This window comes from Falco rusticolus, chromosome 7 (genome assembly GCF_015220075.1).
Source record: "Falco rusticolus isolate bFalRus1 chromosome 7, bFalRus1.pri, whole genome shotgun sequence".
In the NCBI taxonomy this organism is placed as follows: Eukaryota; Metazoa; Chordata; class Aves; order Falconiformes; family Falconidae; genus Falco; species Falco rusticolus.
In genome coordinates this window covers 56,236,180-56,263,828 of record NC_051193.1, presented here as the reverse complement: position 1 = coordinate 56,263,828, position 27,649 = coordinate 56,236,180, and the positions used below count along the sequence as shown (strand labels likewise).

At 34.8% G+C, this 27,649-nt stretch overlaps 1 protein-coding gene across 8 annotated transcripts in view; it reads left to right on the top strand.

The window, feature by feature from the left end:
• The window catches only part of CDIN1 (CDAN1 interacting nuclease 1), a 137,489-nt gene that overhangs the window by 57,934 nt on the left and 51,906 nt on the right, over positions 1–27,649 (top strand). For all 8 annotated transcript variants that reach the window (XR_005105573.1, XM_037396198.1, XM_037396202.1 and 5 more), the window contains 2 exons: positions 2,816–2,881; positions 6,054–6,159. Coding sequence is in view for 7 of the 8 variants with exons in the window: in XM_037396198.1 (XP_037252095.1) it covers positions 2,816–2,881; positions 6,054–6,159 (172 nt within the window). In the remaining variant the exon portion in view is untranslated. The remainder of the gene's footprint in view (positions 1–2,815; positions 2,882–6,053; positions 6,160–27,649) is intronic.

The window sequence follows — 27,649 nt, the reverse complement described above, 5'->3', positions numbered from 1 at the left end:
GCCATGCTGAAATGCCAGGAATTTCTAGGTTCTATATAGGATCTTTATTGTTTTGTATCTTTACCACAAATATATTAGGGAAGTTTTTAGCTATGTGGGGAGGTTCTGACCTTTGACTGAGATCTTGCTCTGCTTTGGTTCCCACCAAGATGTCCCTCAGTAGTAGGCTGGGTATAAATCATGAAATCTGATTGATGTTTTCTCTTGTAATCTTAAATTTGCAGTTGCTGCTCATTCATGCACCAACAGAAGAATGTTAGGTTTCTTTGTTATATCCAGAGGCTAGTATAAGAACAATGATGTGTTAAATGGTTATGATTGAGTGTGAAGTTATGGCAAAGATGAAGCTGCAGTTCTGTTGGAAATCTGAATTAATGGGGAATCTGTAGACAAACTACCTAGTAGGGATGTTTCAACATAATTTTCAAATCTGAGGATGCATAAATGTAGCTGTCAAAGCTGCTGTGGGCTGGTTGTTAAATTATTCTCTTAATCCATGCTAAAAGATCTTTTAAGGTGCAGAATGCTACCTCTGTAACTTCTGGACCGATCTGAAACACACCTGAGCTGAAAAGTTAGAATTTCTTTCCTTTGTGGTGGGGTTCTGTTAAATAAAAAAATTATGGTGATTGTGGGGAGTTTCTGTAAATGTGGGGGTTTTTTTTCCCAGAAAGTTATAAAGCTTGAAAACACTTGAAGAAATTGTAATATATAATTATGTTCCTGCACATGATAGACAACTCACATCCATAACAAACATCCATAATTTCCCAATCTTTATCACAATACAGAATGCTAGTAGAAACCAAGTGAAAACATTCAGAAACCGATTCAGAACAAAAAACATGTTCTTTTTCAAGTCATGCATTAGTATCAACTGATTTTAAAAGTAATCAGGCATCCCTGAAAAAAGAATCTGCTGAAGAATATTAAAAGTAATGCTGATGCAAACTCTAGTTAAGACACCTGCCAAGTTACCTATCAGGAAATGTGTTTACATCTGTCCTGGTTTTCAGTGGGGTTTTTTTAAGGTAAATGTCCCTGGTCCCTGAATTTCCTATACTAGTATTGGTTAGATGTGGAAGACCGAACTTTCTGTTGCTATTTGTGTGTTCTTAAATAATAAAAATTTCAGCTGGGACATCCTATTGTCTTTTCTAGACAGTTTTAAACAATTAAAGAGCAGGTTACAGTTAAATAAGCTGGATAAAACCAGGATTTTTTTTTTATCGAGATTAAAAGCTTGCATAAAACATTTATTCATTTTTACATTACAGCATAAAACTCTCAATTCATAGGTTCAGTTAAATTAGAACCTTGTTAATCTTAACATCTTTTATCCATATACCTGACAATCTGAGTTTGAAAAAACAGCCAACAACCAAGTCTGTCTCCAAATCCTGGGAAAGTTTAATAGCTGATCAGGTGATACAACGAAGTGTTGCTTTGCAAAGAACTTGTGTTTACAATATAGTGTGCCTACAGTGAAGAAATACTCTCAAATTTCAAACGAATTAACTACAGCTATCAAAACAAATAAACAGCTATTGCAGTTCACACTTAAGTGAATGTACAACTTCAGAAAATTACTCCTGTCCTGCTTTCAATATGATTTCACTATATTAAAAAAAAATAATTCAGACATATATTCTTTGATGAGAAAGAGGGGGGAAGTTTTCTTTAGGCACTTTTAAAATATTTTTATTTCTAAGAGCGTATGTTTTTCTTGTCATTAAAATGTTACTTGGACTCAAACTGCTGACCTTTCAGGATATGCACAAAGTATTCAAAAACTGAGTTCTGAACATTGGCCATGAAACTACTGTCCTAACCTGATAAATGGATTGGAAATAAGCTACCCAACAGTGAGAACGGACCATTAATTTTAATCAAAGGTGATGCAGAAAGGCGAATGGGATGCATGACAATGTCAACAGCCCAGTAGGTGTTAAGGGGCTACACAGCCTTACTTGTTACTAGGTAGTGCCATTAGTTGAGCTTGGGTGAAGACAGAAAGCCATGCCTGGAATTGAATGACCAGGTCACTCCAAATTCTAATGGAGAAATGGTGTTTCAGAAATACCAATATAATGGTATCGGAAATCAAGGACAATAGTTTAGAAAATATTGAGGGCTTGCTTGGGCTTTTTTCTTTCAAAGGGAGTACCTTTTGTCTTTTGCAGTTTTATCTTGCTCACTCATTATTGTTTCTTCAAATATTCAGCTCTAATATTTGTAAGGAACAGAGCTCTATAGTTAGCAAAATTTCTAAATCTGTGTATGTTCTGAAATTGGATAAATTCTATAGAATACAGGATGCAATGGAAACTAAAATTGTGGGTTCTCTCTCCTTTAATACATTTCTGGAAGAGAAGGGTATTCTTTGTGTTTTTTAAAAAAACTTTATGCTAACATTAAAGTAAAACCAAGAAGGCAGCTACAGTATATCTACATCTGTGATGCTGGTAGGATTAATCTTAACGCTTCCTAATGTGGGGAAAGTCTTCTTTCAATCAGCAAATATACCTCTTTATTTTGACTATTTGGGGGTTATAAAACACTGTATGACAGCTTGAATTAATGATGTTTATAATGAAGAGATAAAAATGCAGGGATGACAAAGAAGCATTTTTATATCCATGCTTCAGGTTTTCTACAAAGGTTCATTTAATCTGACACAGCATTGCATGCATAAGAAAGGTATGTATGACTGCATTAGTAATTCTTGCACTCTTATTTAAAATAAAATTAGTTATGGTGCTGTCTACTTAAGAGAATAGTTTTATAACCAATAGTTCTTATTCTCTATGTATAGCTGAAGATCAGCTTCGTGCAAAGGGTTATGACAAAACACCAGACTTTATTTTAGAAGTGCCAGTAGGTAAGTCTTTTGAAAGAATTTTTATTATTTTATTTTGTGTAGGAGTGTTCATGCTAAAATATTATGGCTACTTAAGTGTTTTATAGGATACTACTCTTTTTTTTTGGTAGTTACCCAGTAATTTAAGAACTTCTAGTTTGGGTCAGAGAGGTTTGATCTTAAGTGGTATAACGCAGTGTTTCCTCTTTGGTCTCCGCATGGTTTTGTCTCATCATAAAAAGAAAAAAGGGAAAACAAGCAGCAGTAAGAACCCACAAATCCCTGTTTCCTCTAGCGTGCTCTGCCCACTGTCTTTATGAGTTGAACTCTGAAATACCTATAATTGTATAATTGCCTTAAACTTCTAGACCCAGTCAGTTCAAAGCAGTTGTAAGAGTATTACCATTACATCTGTAGGTCATTGCGTAAAGGTTTTTCATTGTGCAGTTATTCTTTTGCCATCATTTTGCATCTAAATACAACTCTGTACTCTGCTTTTTAAAAGCCCGTGAAGCAAGAAGGAATAAAATAGGTAAAAGGTCATGTCAGAGTTCACCTACACTTTCTGGGCTTGAGGCATGTAGGAAGGTAATCGGATGACCTAGCGGTTGGGACATGGAAGAAAAAATGTCCGTGTTGTCCAAGTGTAAAGGATTATTAATCACCTTTATTAAATCCACTTTCACGCCAAAAGACTTCTGCTTTGCCTCCATAGAACGCAGCACCTGTCTATGCAGATATCTACTTTTGTGTCTATCACAGAAAATGAGAAGGCCAAAATCACTATGTGAAAGTCACATGACTAGGTTTTTTGTTCTTTGTATTGACAATAGCTGGAATTCTTACTGAGATAACTGATTATCTGGTATAATAACTGGTATAAGGAATTAAGTGTGTACTATAAAATGTCTCAGTACTCAGAAGTGCTTGAGATACCATCTTTCAGCACAATAATCTGTTTTCCAATAGGTAACCAACTATGTATATGAGAGTGTTCTGAAAAGTTTTTAAAGACTTTCCTTAGCTCTATGGTGTTTGTATTCCTAATTACATTTCCAAAAAAGAAAAACGGTAGTGATGTTAATAAGAGGTTATACATACAAAATAAAAAATACCTTTCTAACTGAAGCACTCCATATTTGAAATGGTGAGATTTGGCATCCTAATGATCTGCAATTTGCTCATGTCAAGCCACACTTGGAGAGTTTGTCTGCTCCCTCACTTCCATACTTCTTATTTCTGATGGGTCTCAGGAAGCTACTAAGGAATTGAGAGTATGAGGGAACAGGTTTTTTATCGAGCCTAAAGTTAGCAGGGAAGATTGTGAAATTACAGAACCACAGAATGGCTGCGGCTGGAAGGCATCTCTGGTGGTCATCTGCTCAAGCATGTTCACCTGGAGCTGATTGCCCAGGACTCTGTCCGGGAGGCTTTGGAATATCCAGGGAGGGAGACTCCACAACCTCTGTGGGCAGCCTGTGCCAGTGCTCAGTCACACTCTCAGGAGAAAAGTTTTTCCTGATGTTCAGAGTGACCCTGATGTGTTTCAGTTTGTGCCCATTGCCTCTGTCACTGGACACCACTGAAAAGAGCCTGGCTCCCTCTTCTTAACACCTGCCCTTCAGATAGTTACATACATCAATAAGATTCCCAAATAGTTTGGACTACAATACACACAATAATACTTGTTATTCAGATACTTTTACATTATAAACATATAAGATTATGTCCCAGCTATTCAGGAGCCTGATTAAATGGAAATTAGAAAAGCAACTAGATGTAGCTAGGTTTTTATTTCTAGAGAAGGGAAATGGAAACACCCAAAAGAACTCTTATATTCGTAATATTACCCTATTAGAAAGGAAGTTAAAAATAGCTATTAATTTGTTTACATGGATTTGTCTCTAAAATCAGAATAGTGATAGTGAATTACTTTTTTTGAATTATTGACATTGACAGGAAATAATTTTCTACCTGTTGTCTGATATGAGCTAAACATACGGCAGTCCTTGCATTCTCTTCCTCATGACTCAATACATAGCTAGCAAATGCAAATGCTTCTTAGAAATTGCTTCTCAACTAACTACAGAGTTTATGCCCCAGCTGTTATATCTCCTGGGGTCTAAAAGTATTGGGGGGGTGCTAGGGCTGGGGGGAAGGATGTAGTAGTATAGACCTACACAAGTTAACTTGGTTACTGGTAACAGGGTGGTGGTGCCGTATAGAACTTTGTGTGGTGACTTTGTGAGTTACCTTACCCAGATTTCCTGAGTAATTTTAGTCTGTGGTAAATCATGTGCTGCCATAGCCTCTTCTGATCTTTCTGTATTGTGCATCTGGGTCTGCATGCTCTTTGAGTACCTCAGCTTAGGTGAAACTTAGGCTAAGACATCATGGCTGTGGATGTTACAGGCAACTCAAAATAAAGGAAACATTTTTAAAGACCTCAACAGTGATACTTCACATAACCTTTTTGGAGAAAGAATGATCTTTTAGAGTGACTCTCATGATTTCTGCTGCAAAATTATGTTGTCAGCTTCAGAGAGGACTTTCCTTTTACCAAAAAAAGGTAACTCCATTGATATTAGAAATTCACTCATGCAAGAAATGAGGAAAGATGTGAACCAAAGCAAATGCCACAGCTTTGAAACAGAAATTCAAAATCACATTTTTTCACATAAGCCTTCCTATTCCTAACTTCTTTCTGGTGAAGCATTACTGATTTTGCAAAAGTAAGGAAGCAGATGTATATCAGTGATACAACTTCCTTGCCACTCTCACACCTTCCATTCTGGATTGGTGAGAAGTTTCTGTCTTTAGCAGCTTAGCTAACTGTTCTTGTTATTCACTAGAAGTTTTCAGTTCCTCACCTGACAACTCATTTCCAGGAAAATAAAGGTGAAAGTAGCATGCAGTTGCACCTTAGTCTAGTCTCTTTTTCTTTACATTGTTTGTGTTAGAATAAATGCAAATATTTAGAACAGGGTGTAATTAAACTGAAATGGACATAATTATCCTTTAATTGTTTTTTAAAACGTCCTATGTGCATGTATGAAAGACAGTTTTATAAATATGTAACTCTGTTGCAAGCATGAATTATGTGGCAGATCGGGGGCTAAATAGGATAGTCCCATTCTTACAGCCTGTTGAGTATAATTTTCAGATTTAGGTTTGTTTTCTGCTCTGACCCTAGCTGTTGAAGGACACATAATTCACTGGATTGAAAGCAAAGCCTCATTCGGTGATGAAAGTAGCCACCAAGCCTACTTGCAGGACCAATTTTGGAGCTACTGGAACAGGTACATTTCTGTTATTTTTCCTTACAGATAAATAGGACTGCATTTTTAAAAGAAATTGATGGAAAAAACACTAGTAACTTTGGTATTAAGCCATGTGAACAAAGTACGTGTAACTAATCTGGCATTTTGAATGTCACTAATTAGTATTTCAAATTGGAATGCTGAAATACTTGTGAAAATTTCACATCATAATTGTTAACATGCAGGAGATATATACAGTGATTTTACAGTGATGCTAGGTGACAGAATAAGTTACTTTTGTCCAAAAGTTGTATGTCAGTTGTTTTAGTACCTGATGTTGAAGGAAGATTTTGCTGTAGCATTTTGTAATACCTGCACAGTGCCAAACCAAGTGGGCTTTGTGTGTAAAGAACTGTATTACTCATTGACATTGCATCTAGGGCAGTACTGTTTCACTGTGGGGTTTTTTTTAATAAATTATTTTTTTTAATGTTACCTACATTTTAATCAGTAATAACAATTATCTTCAAGCTAAAAATGTAGTCAGGAACATAAGGAGGGAAATAAGTTATGCTAAACAGAGTTTTTTAACATGTTGATGATATTGGTATAAAGATCTTTTCTTTTAAAGGTGGTTAAAATATGTTTAAAAAAATGCTTTATTCTTATAAAAGTCATGATTATACATACTTACATATCTTTCTGTGATACTAGAAGCCTCCATACTGGAGATTTTTTCTTCCAAAAAAAATCTTAAGATGTTTCATCTTCAGTTCCATTTTGTATGTGGTGGAACCCTACACAAAGTAGGAAGTGAGGTAAATGAAAGTTTTAATAAAAGGTTTTCAATAGCATAAATTTAGAAGTTGGCTCAGTGTTCACAAGAAAGTATCAATGACATCTGAAGGATAATAGAGAAGATAGCACAAACACACGAACGTACAACAGAGAGACAGTGTGTGCCAACATCAAAGGCTAGTCTGGTGACCGTTAGTATTTCAGCTGAATATAAGAAATGCCAAGGTGAAAGTAACTAGTCTTAGCTGAGGAAATACCTTAAAAGCAGATTCTGTAGGAGGCAGCAGAGAAAGGGAAACCACATTTTCAGAATAACATTATCAGAGTTGGGAATTACACTCAGCAATAACGTTCTTGATTGATATGAAAAGGACCTGCTCTTATTTAACAATCCCAGAAAGCAGTGACTGGGAAAACCTGATGGTAAGGGAACCTCAGGAAGTCTGTCAGTTGTTGGATGAAGATAGTATACTACAGGAAAGTTGTAGAAAAGAATTTGTGAAATACATAACCAGAATACAAGACTTAGAAAGAAATTTGAGTATATAGTTATTTAGGCAAATTGTGAGAATGGCAGGAAATATGCTGATACAAGTGGTGCTGAACATGCACATTGGTGTAAATAAGAGGAGATGGATCAGATCAAGCTGGGAGGAGGCCATTAGATGTACTGGCTGGAATATTTTCTGAAGAGAAAGGATGCATTTGAGGGGACCCATGATGGTATCAGAGAAAAGCAGCTCCAAAAAGTGAATTTTAAATAGATAACGTGGGCATAAAGATACTCACTAAATTGAGATGGAGTGAAAGCTGAGCAGACAAGTAGGGTGAAGGCACTGATCCATTTGTTGTTTGAAGTAAAACTGCCATTGCAAAGTTGAAGTTGTAGTTTCTGTCTTTTTTTGTGCTGAACAGAATGACTGTTCACATTTTGACTTGAGCTATGAAATGTGTAAAACATTTGAGAATAGTGTGTACCATTTGAATATGACAATTCTGAAAGAAACTTCTCTTATGCTTATATCAGGAAACCAAGACAGCTAACTTCATTTTAATTTTATCATGTACTAATTAATATTGCAGCTTCAAAAATGGAGTAACATCTCTGAGTTTAGTCAAGTACCTTTAACGTTGCAAAAGCTAGACTGAATTGATATGTGGATCAATAAGACCATTTTGGAAGTAGTTTTGAGATTTTGCCAAATCTTTTGTCATAGCCATTCATATTAGGAAAAAAATGAAAAAATTGACAGTTTTTAAATACAGTGGCTTTACATTTATATAAAGGAAACTAGAAATCTCCTTGGTAAGATTTGTTACTCCCTAAATCCAGAATTTAGTGATAGGTTAACTATGGAAATTAGGCAGGTTTCTGTGGGTGGGATTTCAAAATAAAATCCCATTAGTTTTAATTTCAGTCCAGCTTGGCCAAACTAACAGTATCACAACGTCTTCTGAAATGGGTTCTCAGTTACTGTAGCTTCCAATATAAAGAGAGTTAGGTTAATGAACACATGTTGACAGATTAGGTTGCATGTAGGTTAGACAGTTAACTTTCATTGCTCTCTGAAACTGTTTATACAAAAGGACACAGGTGTAGCTGCACAAACTGTGAATCAATTTTGGATGATTTAATCAGCCTATGCAAGGATCTCTCAAGTGAAAACCAGCTTCCCAGTCAATTCACTGCACCTGTGTGTCTCCTTTCCTCTTGAAGGAGGAGTCATGTGGAGAAGCAGCATCAGTTCACAATAGCAGTATCATAACACTCAGCTGATAGTTTAGGGGGTTTTATGCCTATATGTTGGTTTAACTTAAACCTGAAATGAAATTGGAGTGAAAACTTGCAATGTTGCCTGTTAAACGTAGATAGAAATACATGTCTAAAAAATTTGAAAGGAATGAAGGTAAGAGGTTTTACACCTTTTCCATTCAGTTTTTTTTGTTTCTCTGAGATAAAAAGTTTCTAGGATTTTTTTCCCACATCCATCACTGATGTAGGATGAATTCTGCACACAGCCTGACTGAAAGCTCTGAACATAGCTGTGGTTTGTTTGCTGTTATGTTTGTATTTCATTAAATCCTGTACTCTCTGCTAACTAAGTCTGTGAGTGTCTTAAATTGGTCTGTACTGACAGAAAAGAAATGGCACTTTCTCATTTAACAGAACAGCTCCCTAGATGCAGTCAACCATGTCTGTTCACCTCAGTGCAAAAGAACACCTTTTTATTACTCCGAGTTCTGCAGGGACAGCTTAGCAAGGTTTTTTATGGCTCATACATCAATGGTATTGTTAAGCAATTTTCAGTTGCAGTGCTGCACTGCAACCTCATCTTCAAATTAAGCTTCACATTAAAAATGTACAAAGTGTACCTTGTCAGTGGGTTTGCACACTTGTAATTTAAGATGTTGTTTAGATATTGAGATTTTTTTTTAATAATAAAGAAACAGGAAAAGACAAGTTTGGTCTTGCATATTCCCAGACTGATTTTGCAGAGTGATGTTTTAGAAAAAAGCTATTTTATGTACTGAACAAACTTAGTATAAAATGATTCATGTACTTTCAGAATCCCTTCCCTCAATATGTTTGTTCCTTCAAAGTGGTGGCATCCACTGAGCAGGCTATAGCTTTCACTGCCACTGGGTAAACAAGACAACTGCATGTGCGAAATATAATTGCTTTGTGCAGGTGTACTAGATACCACACTTTTCATTGTTCACTGGCCTACACTGGTGTATTCCTTGTAATCATGAGGATGAAAACTGTTGAATAGTCTGCATTACCAAAGGTAATTTGAAGAGCATGAAAAGGAAAGAACGTTGATTGTACTTTAAAACAGTGTCTGAGAACATGTAAATTATTTTAGGGTTGAAATGGATGCTGATGTTTGGAGGGAGTTTCATAGTGTCTAATATTTTAATTTTTTCTAACTTAAATTAAAAATTGGAGTTCTGGCTGCAAATAGGCTGTTAGTCAGAGCTGATAAGTATGACTGCTGTTTTCTAAGAGGCATATAGAAATCTGCAACACAAGGTTCAAATAGTAATTAGTGGGTGCACTGTCAGTGACTTACTGTAAGAAGATATAAACTCAAATACAGCAATTTACATTTTCTATCTTCTGCAAGTCTGGCTAAGGCATATGTACATTCTGGAATGTAATTTCTAGAGAGTCCCAGGAGAAAGCTTGATGCCATTATTAGCTAAAGAAACTTTACTATATGTGAGGAAGACCGTAGGAAAATGTCATATTTGACACTGATATTAAACTAAATGCAATTTCACATAGTGAAAGAGAAGCATTTCATCTTCTCTTTGAATAAAAATGGTAAGTCATCCCTGTACTAAATTCTTTCACTCATTTGCTTATATTCTAAATGTTGTTGGTCTTACGCTTTTTTGAAAGCAAGTTTCCCATGAGTTAATTTTAAAATACTAACAGCCTAAATTCATGATTAAATGTGTTAATTAATACATTGTCTGATCTTGAGACTGCAGTTTATAAAAGTCATAGTAAAATTATTGTACATTCCCATAGATTAAAAAGGTATTATTTCAGATAAATGTGAACAGAAACAATGCAAAAGATTGTGTTTCAGTCACAAACACAGCCAATGTGTTCTTAGGATTTTTTTGAGAAGAGTGTTGTGTTCAAATTCATTTGCAGTTGACTGTAAGGATGAATCATGTGTGAGCAAAGGCTGAATCAGAACAATACACATTTTTTTCTGTTCAACTGTTTAAAATGGTTTGAGATGTTACTGTGAAGACTATTTAAGTAGTAATTGTTGTCTGATTGTAGTTGATAGGGCAAGAGGGAGGTATGCTGTGGGTTTATGGATGTCTGTTCTATAACAAGATCAGTATTCTCCAGTTGCATTTGGCTTAAAAAGTTATACTGGTGAGTTGAAAGCCAGTGGTGTAACAACTTGACTTGGAGGAAACCTTGGGAGTTGCATTTGTCAAGTGGCTAGGAAAACTGTTCATGCATACCAGTATCCAAAGCTTCATTGGCAGCCCAAACATAAAGAACTGAAAGGTCATTCTTCTTCTTGCAGTATGATGGTTTGTTGACATATTTTGACACACTGGTACAATGCTGAAAGGTTTTGACCTTACTGCAACACTGAGGGACTTAGGGTTTGTTTAGCTATCTAATGCTTGTAGGTTTTCACACATGCTGGGTTTTGCTCTGCTCCTTTTTCTCTTCCTCCTGGCTCCACTTGAATTAGCGAATTAATCTTAAAAAAAAATGAATGTAGGTAGAAGACAGAGTTTGGGATTATTTTTGCTGCTTAAGACTATATGTAGAAAAGTTTCGTCAAAAATAATTTCCTTATTTAGAATCTGCTATGCCAACTCACTAGCCATAGTAGCACTGAGTAAGATACATTTGGTTATAGACAAGAAGAGAATCAAAAGCAGTGAAGAGTGCCATTTTCTACTACTTTACTGATTCAGTAGTTTACTTTGTGAAGATAATAAAATTCTGTGTTCTCCTGTGAGATAAACAGGTATATGTGTATACTCTCACACATACACGTACACACACAGAGGCTTGGCTCTGCACTTCACAAATGTTATAGATGCATTTCACTAATTTCCAACAGCATTTCACATGAATTATCATCTTCATTTAATGCCAGATGAACACTGTAAAAATCAACATGTAGTTTATGAAAAATAAAAGTATTTTTTCACTTTAGCTCAAAAGTAATGTTTTTCGATTTTACCAGTCATTCTCTCCTTAACAACATGATAGAATAACAGAGCATGAAGGCATTTTCCATTGAGACAACAGCTTATGCCTAGCATTGCTATAATGTTAATTGTTTGGCTGAGCATTGTAGGTTGTTTTATTTTTATCAAAACTAATTTTTGTCAAAGCAAAGAAAAAAAGGCCGTACTGTATTCATATTGGCATTTACATTTGAATGATTGATATTAACTAAGCATATATTTTCATGCGTTGTTCTCCTTGAATATTGTATTTAATATGAACATGAAATTATGATTTTCATTATGATTTAATTCTATTGCTTAAGCCTTTTTCACTGCTAGACTGATAGATTCACAACTTAGAATAGCAAATGAAGCATTACATAGCTTTGTTCAATTTTTTCCTTATATTTTTCTGTACTGTCTTAAATATTATCATGTCACAGGAGAGTAGTGCAGATAGAGCATTTTCAGCTTCCATCCACATTACTGCAAGGCTTCAGCTCCAATTTTCCTGGTATTTCTCATTCAGATTAGACAAGCATCTAAGTTTATGTACAATAAGAGCTGACAGCATAGATCCTGCTATGCTTGCCAAAGGCCTGGTTGCAGACACTCCACTATGTCAAAGAATGTCAACCCCCCACAGACCTTACCTTTCAGAATTCCTTGTAATTTTTAATTGACATTTACATCTGACATTTTCAATGTATTTCTTAGTGTTGAGTCTTTATCTACCTAGTAATAGTTAAAACCAAACCAAAGCGAAAAGAATCCCTTCCCATAAACTATGATATCATATATTTTTTATTTAACAAGGTCAAGTTGCTGAGCTGAAACTTAAGAATGACCCACTCCTCCTTCCTTCATGTAATTCTATATTTGCTAGTCTAATCCATTTCAAGTGACAATTGAGGATGGTAGTAGGATTATAAAGTGAAATTTAACTCTTAGTACTAATAAACAAAGCTTAAGTGTATTATTATTACTCTGCATCATGCACAGAAAGGATACAGAGATTCTGAGGAATTTTTAAGAATACTAATAGAGATTTTCCTTTGAGTCAGGTACTTGAATATTGGAAGTGGTACCTTCATGCCTATATTCATGCAACATATACATGTAGAAAGCATAATACTGCAAATGAAGTGAAGTTGGCAAGTATGTAATTTACCTGTGTGTTGCACTGTGTCATGCTTCCTTGCTTTCAGAAATCTCAAGTTTTCATTTGGTTTAAAATACTAATAGCCTAATAAATTAGTATGAGCATAATTATCCATCTATTAGAAGTTAGAATGAGGGGCTACAGTTGATCATAAATGTCACAAAGCAAAGAAGTAGAAGAAGCATTTTGTCACAAATAATGCTGCTTTTCTTCTAATTAGTTAATTTACATTTTACAAATTAAGGGCAAAATTCAGACAGAAGATAATCTAGTAGCATATCATAGCTCTACTGACCTGTATTTGTATATGCCAAATTTAAGTTAATTAGAAATGTAGATGCTGTTTGTTTTATCTGTCAAAAGGCTCATCTTAAAAAAAAAATCTAGACACACTTTTCCCCCCAACATTTATCATCTAAATAATAGTCTTGCCAAGATGGCAGCCTCATAATAAACTCTTTTCAGTGGAGTGATGGGTAATGAAGCTTGCTTGTGAAGGCAGCGAAAAATGTTGTCTAGCCAAATGTGTGAATATGATGGCTAGAGAATCAGTGGACTTTCTCAGTCATCAATCTTTTTAGTAGCCTCTTATACATCTGAATATTTTGATAGATGATCTAATAATTGAGTTATCTATCTTTCTAACTATCAGAGTTGCATAAAAATTATTCTCACATGCTATTGAATAGTATATATATTGGGCATCCAGTAAATTTTTCAAAAAGGTCCGAGAGGTGGAGGAATTTAGTTGTGTCTTAAGCAGCCTTTAGTATATTAAATGATAAACTGTTATATACAGAATATAAAACTATTTGTACTAATATAGGAAAAAAGTAAATAATGTCAATAGCTGATTACAGATAGGTCTGGCAGTAAATAAAGCATGTAGAAACATGAGACTGGTGAGGTTAGTGCACAATCTAAGAGAGATTTGAGGTATAAAATGAGTAGATTCAGTAGTCCCTGGCAGGTTAATGGACAGCAGTCACATTTACACAGTTGCACAAATTCCTTGTGTCTAGGAAATCTTTGCTTAGGCAAAAAGAGATGCAGTGTCACTGTGGAGTCCCAAGTTACTGCTCAGCCTCTGTGAGAGCAGTTTCTCTTGATTAAAGATGAGACTGAAAAGTGTATGTTGAAACTGCCCACGTTTTATTTATTCTGGGTGATTGTGCAATACAGATTTGTGTTTCCAAAGCACAAGAATCTGCTTACCTAGGGCACTAACCTTGCATTAAAAAGGAGGCACTCGAGGTATTTGGTTAAGTTGCATTAAACACATCATCAGATGTGTCTTACTAGGGCTTCTGAGCAGCAAAGAAAAATGATAGTTGGTGTATTTTTTTAAACACTGTGCTTCGAAAAGACATTATATACTTCTTGATTTTTCATGCATTTCTACTCACAGGGTCAGGTCAAAATTATTATAACAGTTATAAAAGTATTTTTGCATTAAGAACGTTTTTAATTCAAGTATGCCTTTCCCTTCAGTGTCACCAGTTTATGCTCAATTACATACTTTTCTATCTCAATTACATACTTTTCTATATGTCATAAAATGTTTCTTCTTGTAAATTCCTGAAAACTGTGGGGGGGACTCTTTTTTTTTTTTTTTTTTTTAAGTAGCAGTTATTCTGGATTACAGTATATTTTCATTTTCTAGTACTTTATTTGTAGATTTCATAACTACAGCAAGGTATAAACAAGTATGTTGTATGAATTGTTCTCCAGTTAGCAAAGTGACTTTTCTTTCTCTATTCAGAACTAGTGACTAGGGTACTTTCTTGAGAATATCAAAAAGTTGCTCGCTCATTGCAGAATTTTAGTGGAAAAGGTATCAGAGGGATCTACTTTATAGTTACTACCTGCTTAAAGGTGAAAGAGAAAGATGGATTTGGATGTTATCATTTGACAGGTACTTTATGAAAGTATCATTGGACCTTGCCACTGCAAACAGATCTACAAATTTAACAAAGTTTTGGCTGTCTCACTGACAGCTGTTGTGACTCTTATGCTTAGTAAGCAAAATTCTTGACATTTAAGAGTTCTTGTTAAACATGAATAATTAGTTTGGTGTATTTTGGGTACACATAAAGCAAGACACTGAAATAAGATGATTTGACTATCGAAAATGTAAAAGCTTGCAGTGAAGATCTGGTTCTGAAGTCCCACACTCGTCTTGCAATATTGCATGCCCCATAAACAGTCTACATTCTTGTTTTCATTAATGTTTACATTGATTTTAAATTACGTAAGTGTACTTTCACATAAGCATAACTTAAACCTAGAACTAAGACAGTAGGAAAATTACAAAAAAAAAAGGTTAAATGATTTTCTCATTACTGGGAGAGTTTTAATATAAGAAAGCTAAAATTGATTCTGAATATATAAATTCATAAGCAATTAAGTGGAATTGATCAAAACTAATGTCTGATTTTCTTTACTATGTGTGGCTGCTTGTTACTTGAAGTAAATTGGCAGTTATTCTAGTTAGTATTTGTAGCAGTCTGCTTATATACCAAGCTCCTATGCATACACAGTGTGTTATATAAACTTACGTACGTATTTGTGTGTATAATTTTAGAATGTTTATATCTTAATTTAGGAAAGAGGTCTTCATTTCCCTCTCTTAATCAAAATAGCAAATATTTTTGTTCCTTCTGGTTTGTCATTTGATTAGCATGCTCTCATCCATCACTAGTCTTTGAGATGAACATCAAGAAATCGTGTCCTTTTGTTTTAAATGATAAATATGCCTTTGTTGTGAATACTTACAGACATTCCAAGATTTAAATCTGAATTGTCAAAGTGTAACTGCACAGCTTCTATGATGTGTGACATGATTAGTAAAATAAAGAACTTTTTAGTTTTTCATGCATAGGCCTTAAATATTGACAGTACAAGGCTTGTTTAGCTGTGATGCTGAAAAAAATTGTCCTTCATCCAATGTTTTTCTAAGATGTGTTTTTTATCAACAAGAGACAGTAAACTGCACAAGAGTCTCTGCGGACATTCCTATTTACATGGTCCAAACCTGTCTCTTCAGGTTTCATTATTTAGGTCTGATGTCTAGTTAGCTTCTATCAAAACTAATACCATCTGAAGTACCAGGCTTCCGGTGGTCACACAACCAACATGAAAATTTCTTCTATCTGACTAATATTATTAAAGACAGTATCTCTTTAAACTTGCGCTTTGTTTCGGTGTCTAGAGCAATTACATCTTGTAAATGCATTTCCATGAATGTTTCACTGCTTGTTTCAATAGATTAAATACTTCTCAACTAAATTATATGCTGCACATTTTTAAATTAAAAAAAATAGCGAAAATGCAGGTGTTCAGACTAAAGCTTTACTGCCGTTCTTATTATGTCTTGATGCTGCTAAGACAGACAGAACTACTGATTTACTGGGTTCTCATTGTTGGAATAATACAGTAAGCTAAAATAGGTGTCTGTCTTCAAAAACATTCTATCAGATATTTGTAGCAAAAATCAAGTGTGTCATGCAAATATGTAATTTAATTTTAGTTCCTACAGAAAATGTGTTCCTTGAAATCTTTGGGTTTGCTTATGCATGATATTTCTTTTCTGCTGTTGCATTTATTGTATTCTGAGTTTATAATGTTAAATTCATTTTGTGTCCTAAGTTCAGTAATGCTGAAATTGAATCTTTGAAATCCACAATTTCACAACACTGCAATTTATAATTTTGAAATTTACAAAATATTTCAGAGAAGAATTTAGTGGGGGATCCCACAGAATGATTTAAGGGCTCGTGATCAGCTTATATATATAATACACTGCAATATTTAGGGTTTTTTGCAACTTTTTATTCTTCTTTACCTCCCAGACTTTGACCACAAGATTTTTTCAGTAATTGTGTTGATTTGATCCCAAGCTTGTTTAAATTACAAATTCATGTAAAATTGATCTCATTATTTATATCTCTCTATTTGGAATGTACTATTTGATTGATTAAAAAAAAAATTTAAAGTATACATATTTCAGGCCCGCTGTAGAACAGTAATTTTGAAAGTATATTCTCATTTTTTTGTTTCAAAAGGAGAAATATCTTTGGTCCTTTGCAACACAGCTCAATAAATTGAGATTTTCTGGCATATGAAGGATGTGTGTGAGTTTTTGAGACGCTGAAGCTGTAACCCAACTTGAAGAAGACAATGATGGCAGTGAGCTTCTGTCCAGAGTTAATCAGCTGCAGAATTTGTAAACTGCGTATGTGTCAAAGTTGAAAATGTTAGCACTCTGATAGAAGCTTGAAAAGGTTAGACCTGATAAAAGCCATCAGCAGTTAAAGAAAGTGATTTATGGGAATGTAATGACACAAAATGCCTCATTTATCACTCATATATAGATAGGTTAAGGTTTCTGTGTCATACTTTAAAAACTTGACCACTTAGAATTGTCAAAATAGGTGCTTAATTGCCCATCATACATTTCAGCTCAAATTTCCTTTGCTTGAATTTTGGTGATTTTACTGGTTTGCTTCTCATATGGTTCTTTTTAAAGTCATTTATATTTGATATTTACTTCATATTTGTTTCAAATGGTATGCTCAGTGCTCTGTTAGATCTTTTATTAGGTAAAGCTGTTGATTTGAGTGCCATCCAAACCTTTTGTTGATTTACAATTTCATTCAGCCTAACTGTAAAGAAAGCAAGTGAAGGTTTCATTTTCTTTTGTTTTATACCACTAATTCTCATCAAGAGTTTACAGCTTTCTAATTCAACCCTTACATTTCCTCTCGAAACTGAAATATGAGACTTAAAAGTGAGATCCATCAATTGGTTTCCAGTTCCAGTCACTTAAGTTACTGTTTATCTTCATACAAATTAAATTTAATCCAAAACTACCAGTACTGTTAAATGATCCTAAAACAAAATAAAAATGTTAGAAAAAAGGCAACAGTAGTATGTTATCCTTCTGCTGGTTTGATTTGAGGATAACAGCAAGCAAATCCCATAGATTTGAGACTGACCTTTTTTTTTTTTTTTTTTTTTTTTAACTGTCCACAGTTTCATCGTAATTCTGAAAAAAAAGTAAATGCAGACATGGGTAAATCCTCTTTAGGGAATTATCTTTAAGAACATATTTGTAAAATAAAGCAGGTACTCTAAAGACATTGCATAAATACTAAAATACAGGTTCAGCTACCGAAAGAAAAAGTGTGATAATGAAGTTTGTAAAGATTCCTTTTTCTTTTAGCTGCTTACCCTTTTAAAACTATTTCATCCTCTTATTTCTTGATTTAATACAGGAAAAACTGAATAGAATAATTTTAATTCTTAATATCAAAGAAACTTACCTTTTGTTAGCTTTCACAATTTATGGCCCCAGTTGTATAGCATTCTGTTTGTTCAGCGATGACCTTCCAGGTTCGATTTAAAAAGAAGTCAGAAGCATTTGTCATGTCTGCTCAATCTTGTCCAGAGGTACCTATTGTAATTATAAAGGACTAATAAGGTTGTTTATAATATAACAGTGTGACAACCCTAAAAAATATTCTGGAGAGCAACTTCTTTCTTTGTGTGTGTGTCTATCGTAAGGTAAGAAAAAATATCTGTAATCTTCTTGCTTTATGTTGCACCGTCTTTTCAACATTTAGTTGAGAGAGCATAAAGAACTTATACCTTGAAAAACTTCTCTTAGTTTTAAAAGACAAGCTGTAAAATTTGGTCATTAGTAATACCTTGTGGAAATACTCAGTAATAAATATAGGGTGCAACTGTGCTATAGCCACATTAACTGTTATATATAGAAGTCATGATGATGTACTTAGAAACATTGAATTCTTTTCATAGTGTAAAAAACCCCAACGTTTATTAACATGTCTGTTGCAAAAATGTTTAATACATTAATATAGTGAGCTCTGCTTCTCAGAAAAAAATCCAAATTGAGACAGTCTTGTTTACTGCATTTTAAGTATTACTATAGTACTGTTGTAAGTAGGTGTTATAATAGTGGTGTTTTACGTTATATGTCAGGTTTTTTTACAGCTGACTTAGGATTTTTCCCTTCTTATGTCTTTGTCTTGCTTCCTTTCTTCTCTTTCCTCCCCCATTTCAGCATCATCCAGCAATACCACTTTTTTATAGGCATGTATATAAGGTAAAAAAAAACATACTAAAACCAATGGAATTTGAATGTTTGAGAGAAATGTTTACCTCTCTTATAGGGTGTCTAACAACACTGTAGTATTGTCAGGCTACCATACATCATTTAAATACCCTGAGACAGCAAAAGCAAAATCTTGACAATTCAGTAATCTCATCATGTGATTTCAAGAAAGCTTTTTTTCGTTTGTACAATTGAGACAAATCTATGTTGTATGTATTTATGGTTGTTAAACTCAAAATTGTCTCATTTCATTAATTTTTAACATTGTGCTCTCTTAATGACTTTGAAGAAATGTATTAAAATGCCTTAATTACAGGGCTAGAAGAAGAGAAAGCACAAGTCTTTTTAGCATATGATCTTTCAATTGTTCACTAAAGGATAAAGAGGGCATTCAAGCGTGGTTTAGATAACTGTCAGCAATAATAAAATGCAAGGTAGTTTGTAGAGCCTTTAGAGACCTTTTGGGGAAACAGATTTAATGAAAAAAAATAAAATGGACTTTTCAAAGAAATCCAGAATGTTATAAAATTTCAGGATGTCACTGTATTGAGAGTAATGTATGTTTGCAAGGATGAGGAAAAATAGCTGTGAAAATATTCAGCAGTGAAAGCTTTGTTTTGTGTGCATAGATGTATGTCCTTTAGCTTTTAACGTGCAGACTATGGATAGCGTATTAAAGCATATTTCAGGTTTTCTTAGCTGAAAGATTTTACCTGTTTGGGGTTTTTTAGCTTGTTATGCTTTTAACAAGGTTTGGTTATCGTTTTGTTGGTGGTTTTGGGTTTTTTTTTAAATAAGTTGGACATTTGGCTTCTTGATGTAAAACTACATTATCACTATTACCGACAGAACAATATAACTGACGTACTGGCAGAAATTAATTCGCCTCTTTGGTAGAATGAGTAGACTCCTATTCATCATAGCTGTCCATGTTACATACTGTGAACATACATTTCAAAGCATATTTCCAATTTCTGCTTTTTTCTTGTCATGTAATCAAAAATTGCATTTGCTAGTAATGTTTTTGGTTGTGTGGCATGTTGAAAAGTTTAGTTAAGCATTTGTTCTGCACTATTGAGTTATACCACTTCTGGCAAACTAGGAGCAACTTAGCTTGCATGTGATAAGCAGTGGTTTATAGACAGCATTGACTGCTGTCTTTTTAGAGTAGTTTTGTTCCCCTTGCTTAGCCTCATGCTTTCCTGAGGAAGTTATGGAAGATTTCTCCAGCCCTGGTGCACACACATCAATCGCATTGTTTGTTGTAGCTGAGTACCAGATGAATCTGCATGCAAGTTGTCTTTGTGTAGCAAGTTTTTCTTACAGACAAATCAATTTCACCAAAGTACATTTTCAGCAAATGCTAAAACTCTTTTTCGGTTTTGTAGTTGTAATTGCTGGCCCAGGTACCTTATAAAACATGTTCATAATGAAAATATGACTTCAGTATTTAGGGTCTTGCTATATCCTCTAATAAATTAAGTCCAGATTGTTAATTCATATCAGTGTTCACTTTGTCATTGACCAATCATAGAAATTAAAAATCATCCCTGTTCTTGGAGTTGGTAATTTTTCTTTTTAAGAAAAATAAAGGTTTGTTTTCTGCTCACATGCATACCTTGACCTGGAGAACAAACGAATAGCACAGTCTCCATATACTACTCTGGGCAATGACCATTTGAGAAGGATAGCTAAGATACTGCTGAAAATGTACAAATGTGTGGCCCTGTTCTGCATAAAAATGCCTCACTATTTTCTTCATTGCTGGGCTTCCTGAGGCTTGAGGACTCGTAACTACCTAAACAAAACCAGACACATGCACGCTTAGCTTTGGCAACCTTTCTGTATATGGTGTGCATGTTTTTGAGAAAGGAGTGCCTCACGTCATGCTGTCATCACACTTTTCTGGTTTCAACGGGTTGTGTCCCATTCTTCCCACGCACCCCTCCTGGTGTGGTAGTGCTGTTAGGTGTTATAATGTTTCTGCAGGTTATATTCTGCAATCTGATATTCTCCAATCTGCAGCTGATGGGCTCCTGCAGAACTGTTCGTTTCAACCACTTCTGTTGGGCTTGTAAGTTCAGTAGAAGCTCAGGTCAAATGTTGAGTCTACTTGCTTTCCCTTTCCACTAGTGATTTGTTTTCTGCTCACTAAAGTTTTGTGTAGTTGGGTTTTTATGACTTTGTTGCCATGTGTCATACCAGAGATGACTGATTTTCAGTAGTGACTTCTGTAAAATCTGGTGAGCACACTAAGCTCTCACTGAGTAAAAATGACTACTGTACATACAGTATGTTAATTTTGGCACAGTAATTATTACTTTTTCATGTGTAATGAAGTTATTTTTAAAACGTTTTTTCTTTAAAAATCACATTTCCTACATCTTCTTACATCTTCTTACTGATGGTAATTCTTTTATTAAAAACAACAGCTATTTTGTGTCACTGCTTCAAAATACGACATTCAGAAGAGACATGCATTATCAGAGGGCTGAAAACTTAATCTTCTTGTAGGGCAGACTAGCTCCTAACATGCTTGCTCATCAGTTAGCACATCTATCCTCAATACAAGCTGAGGTTTTCATGATGCAAATAATAAGATGACCAAGATAAAAGAATGGTCTTCATTTACACGGTTATGCATTACAGTTCTTAGCAACTGATTCTTGTTAATTTACCTGTGGAAAATGGACAGGGTAAACTGTAATGGCTATAAATTCAGCTTTGAATCTCTGTTCCATCATTGGTATCTTTTGTACTCCCAAGCAAATTACTTGTTGCCTCTGTATTTAAAATTCACTACCTGTAAAAGCCTGATATTGCAAAGTCAAACTTAAAATCAATAAGGTGTTTTCTTAAAACTCAGGGTTAAAAGTCACTACAGATACATCTGTATGAATATGCTCTGTTATGACAAATCTCCATTCTTGTAGCAAAAGTGTAAAACTAAGCACATATCTTCTCATAACTTTCATTTTCTTATCACCATTTATAGTATGTCAAGGAAGTGAAAAAGGATCCAGGAGTACTGTCTGTGCTTTGACATAAAACGTTATGAAAACAACATAAAGTTCCAGATGTTTTTTTGGCTTGTGTTAAGGAGATAAAGGCTAGGACTGTAGGAAAATTACAAATCATGTCAAACTACCACTCAGATCGTGCTTCTCTGCAAAATGTCTAGGGGAACAAGTTCAGAGAGAACAATCTGTGTTATCACTGTTATGGAAAAGACTTTCCCAGTTGTAAAAGCACACCATACTAACTTTTATGGCTTATGCTTTTCTGGCCCTTCTCTGTAAAATCATGTGGACCTTTGAAAATTTCTTGCTTGTAGATTATTTTTTTTATTTAATTGCCACAAGAGCAATAGAATGTAATAGCACTAAGACCCTTAACTTGCTCAGCCTCTGCCCTCTCCCTGGCTTGAACAGACCAGAAAATTAGACTGGGTCTGTGGAATTGGCATGGTGGGATAATCTCCTTCATGTGCAAATCTCAGGGAAACATCTGCATCATAATGTAGATCTTATCTCAGAATATATATAATGTATATTTGAGTGTACATATGTATGTCTGAATTACATAAATGTAACTAAAATATGAAATGTAAACATAATACTGTAATGTTACCATAGTCCTTGCATTGCATATCAGTAAGATAATAGTTTAAAATTGTGCCTTACTGTTGACATAAGTACTTCTTATATCTACTATAATACTCTTTCCCTGGTTTTGCTATGATATGCATGAATGAATGTGTCTGAACTAAAACTAGTAGAAAAATTAACTTTTTAACAATAGAATATATTAAGATTTTTCAGTTAATTGCAGATAGGATGGAAAAAAAGCTTTTAACATCATGGGATATTGTTTTATCTGTGGAGAAATACACTGTGCTGCATGAGTCTTTTCTATGACATGAGGGAATTTGTGTAGAACATTCCTTTCAGAAGCTCACACTGTACGTTTTAGAGTATTAATTACCTAGTCAGATTTTATTAGAGCCCATTGAGTTTTGCATAATTAAAATTGTAGCAACAGCTAAATGGTATGAAATGCGGAATCTTTGCTTTGCCAAATGTTCTTCTCTAGGGTTTCAAATGAGGAGCAGAAAAGTGGGAGAAACTTAAAAGTTGAGTCTGACACTTTAAAAAATTAAATTTTACGTAGCTGTGTATTTGCCTTTGTATAAAATATAAAAGTTAAGCCTAATAATTTTTCTCCTGTGTTGTTCTTGTGCAGCAGCAATGATGTGATGTGTAGAGTTTCTGAAGTAGTTACTCACTGTAAAACGCAAAGCTGTAGAATTGCAGTAAGGGATAACTGTAGACTGGTTTCTGTACACCTGCAAGTTAAATGTTTCACATACAGTTAAGAAAAGCTGGTTTTTGTCTTAAGTGCTATCACATGCATATAACTGAAAAAAAATCACTGCATTTTGTATTGTGGTGCCATCATGGGCGTATACAGTGAATATACATTATCATCATTTACATAGTCTTTTTAGTCTTTTACATCAGTCTTATCTAGCAAAGGTCTTGTTCTGTTTGAAGTCAGTGAAAAGTCTTGTGCTGTCCTCAGTGCAAGCAAGAATAAAGCAGCCACCAGTACTGGTGTTGACCTGTGTAATGATTTGGTCCTTTAGGTTAAGTGTTTAAATAGAGCATAAGATCCCTGATTGTACTGAAAGAGACAGTAACTTGCAGCAAACCTGATGAAGGGATCAGAGTATCTTTTATATGAGGAGATGCTGAGGGAGCTCCAGCTGTTTAGCCTGGGGAGGAGCAGGATCAGGGGGGATCTTACAAATGTACATAAGTCCTGATGGGAGGGAGTGAAAAATATAAAACCAGGCTCTTCTCAGTGGTGCCCAGTGAGGGGACAAGAGGCAATGGACACAAATTGAAATACAGGAAAAGTTACTGAAATGTAAGAAAAAATTTATTGTGAGAGCCATCAAACCCAGGAGCAGGCTGTCCAGAGAGGTTGTGAAGTCTCCATCCTTGGAGACAGTTAAAACCCAAGTGGACAAAGCCCTGAATGATTGTCTCTGTTTCAGCCTGCTTTGAGCAGGACTGGACAATCTCTAGAGGACCCTTTTTACCTCATCTAGTCAGTGTTTCTGTGTGATTTTATCACTATTTTTATTTCTATTACATTTTTTTTTAAAAAGGCACAGAGGAAGCTATGTCGAAATATGTGGAAGAAAGGGAAATCTGAAGAGCTTTAGTCCAGTAGACTGTGCTGCTATTACATTTAATTTCAGATTTTCTAGATTAAGAAATCCTTTTTTAAATTTTCAGAGGGAGAAAATTAGGCTGAAGAAAACAAGGGAAAAAATTTATCTGTTAACGTTCTTCTGAAAACTAATGATAAGTGCTAAGCATCAATATTATATCAAAAAATAAATTAAAACTTAAACAGTAAGAAAATTATGAAGGAATAGTGGAAGGAAGGTAGCAAGAGGGAAGTTTTATAAACCCTGTTGGTTTGAAGTTTGGGTATCAGTTCACAGAAGAGTACACAAATGCAGACTTACAAAGTTAGCAGTAACTGCCGACAGATCCTAATATGTTAAAGGTTGTAATCTTTTGAAAGAAGTTGGTTGGCTTTCCTGTTGGCCCTCCTATCAACTTTAACCTCCAACCTTCTCCGGCATGTATCACTACAAATAAAACTGCTGAGGTTTGACAAGAGGATATAAAGTCACTAGGCCATCGCACAGAGATCTCTACATGATTTTCTTTAACCTTAAGCTTAAATGAACACTGCTTTAAGTCAGGGGTTTTAATAAGAAGTCATAAACACTCGCTCATATCGCTTTAGTTTTAATAATTACTGTTTTAACAGAGAAGAGAAGAAATATACATAGTAAATTATGTTTGACATCTGGAATTTGGTGGTTTTGTTATTGGTTGTCTTTGACCATTACATGAGTTGCTGTTCTTCATTTTAATGTATACTTTTTCATGCAAGCTGCATATGATATTGATATAAACATGGCATTTGTGTATAGTGTTATAAATGAATTTTTAGCTCTTGATTAAGGCAAACCAGATGACAAAAATAACTTATGTGTTTGTATTTACCAGTGTTGGAATAATAATCTTTAAATCTGTAGTCACCTATGATGATTCTGGCTTTTCTGTCTCTATAATTTTTAATGTGACTTTACACAATACCTTTTAACAATCTAGGAACTATGCAGGCCATACTAAAGTTTTTCTTTGTTATTCCACTCCTGAAAGCTGCCTGTATAGTTTGCCAGGGAGTGGCCATCCATGGTGTTAACTCTTGCGGAGTCCCTCTTCTTACGAGCAACTGATCCCTGAACACAGGCTGTACTTTACTGCGACTGTATTACAATGCTAAAATTTCATTTCTTTCCAGTTCAAATGCGTACCAATTTAAAATTAGTTTTCTGTTTTGCAGCCCATTATATTTCCATGACAGATTTTGTGGTGATATATAATAATTCTCTTCGTGTTTTCTGTTGTTCTTAATTTGGCATCTTTTACACTCACCTGTATGTTTTTCAGAGTGATCACTTTAGGGACTGTATGAGCAATCTCTTTTTTCCTGAAGTCCTTCCTTTCTGTGCCCAACTTCCATTCCTTGTGTGAGCCATTCGTATGTTCCTCTCCTGACAGACTGTACTTTTTGTCAAAGTACATTCTCAATAATTAGAAAAGTACCACTCTTTATTTGATGACGTACATGGATCTTCCATTCTTAGTTATGTGTTCTATGGCTTTTTAGGCTTTCTTCACAAATGTAACTACCATGGGGAGCATCTTTGTTTTTTTTCTTTTCCTAAATAGTTTGCAGCACACTACTCAGGTCTCAATAGGCCATGCGTCTTGCCTTTCTGCTGATTCCACTTCGCTAAAACATTTGAATTGGTTTTCACTTATCTTTAGTGTATTAAATATAAGCTTATTACATAAATGCTTTACTGTTGTAGGTGCAGTATGCTATTGTCTGTAATCTGGGCCTATGTTTTTCACCTGTGCTTAGACTGTATCTAAGTGGTCCACAGAAAGTAGTTAAGGAGAACAAGCCTTTTGTATGTCAGTTTATATTTATTATTTATTCTAGAAAACTGCTAGGCATTCACAAGCTCTAAGAGACAGATACGGATCTACCCACTGACCCTGGTGGAATGCGTAGCAGGCTTCACTTGGATTTCTGGTGCTACCTGTATTCTGGGAAACAGTGGATGTTGCTGTTTGTCAGCCATACAGCATATAAATTTTGGAAGTTGCGTATTTTGGAAGAGAATTTATATATCTTATATATTTATAATTGTATAATTTAGCTGAAAATGTGTTGTGAGAGAGTTTGGTCACACCATGCCTTTCATCCTGTGAGAATCTGTACATCCCTGATTTTGGGTATAAAGAGAGTACTAATCTTCAAGTGATACTACCTCTGTTTTCCTCTGCAAGTGAGAACATCCAGCATGATGTCAGTTTGTGTTCCTTTACCACACTCTCCTTTGCTTAAATACCATCTTCAAAAAGTGAGCAGGAGGCTAACTAGACAGGTACAGGTAGCGTCTACCTGAGGAGACAGGTAAGATGAGTTAGCAAATTAGTTAAGATATTAAGGCAAAAAGTTTTGACTTCTAAGTTTCTTTCCTTTTTGAGTCTACCTCTGTTACGTTCAGAAGACTTAACACAGTGCACCAGCAAACCCAGAGTAATAAAAAAATAGCTTTGAGGTATTAAGGTTTAGCTGGTGCTAGCAGAGTTTTCTGATACTTTTTATGTAAACAGTTACCAGCTACCATGTTGCTTACCAAAGCACATAGGAAAATGGTTTCTGCCTCTAGAAGTTACAGGATGATCACAAAATACAGGGGCACCAGCATGTCATGGCACTAAGAGAGGATTACCCGCTGTATTAAGCTGTTAGACTACTGGAAATTGCTGTCTGGACATTTTCAGTGTAAGAATGTATTTGTGGTGGAAAAATCACTGTATCTCAACATACTCAGTTAAGGCTTCGGTATCATCCTCAAATAACAATGTATATAGAAGTGGCAGAACTGAAATCTGAGTATAAAGTTATTAATTGAGGGGTGATTAAGATAGCATGTGATATCCATAGGAGATGTTCAGAGAGCTTTGTAATGGGTACAATAGCAATGATTAGAAGAAGGAATGCTGATCCCTTCATGCATGAAATAGTTTATCCCACTATGGAGCCCAGGAAACTAATAAAGCTTCTGTGGACCAAAGCCATAGAGGCTTATTTTGACCAGATTAAGACATTTTCTAGAAATGCTTCCTTTTTTTTTTTTTCTTTCTGTTTTGCATGACTTAGGGAATGGCAAAATGAGCAGTTACATCAGAAAAGGCAAATGGTAAAAAGAATTATTTTAGAGTTACTCTTATCACAGTAGATTAGTGATTATCCTTGCCTTTTACAAAATACAAATTTTAATCATGTTTAAAAATAGGAAATTAGCTAAATTGACTTTTTTTATTTTTTACAATGAATTGTAGTGACTCGAAAGTGCCTGTGATTCAGGAAATGTGAGCATAAATTAAGCTGATACTGATTAGGAACCTGGAAATAGATCAGCAGAACGTAAAGCAGCTATTGCACAGATGTCTTGATAACGTCTGTAAATGTTTCTACATGAAACATAAGAATTATGAAGATTCTTATTTTTCAAAATGTTTATACCATTTCAGTCTGCTCTT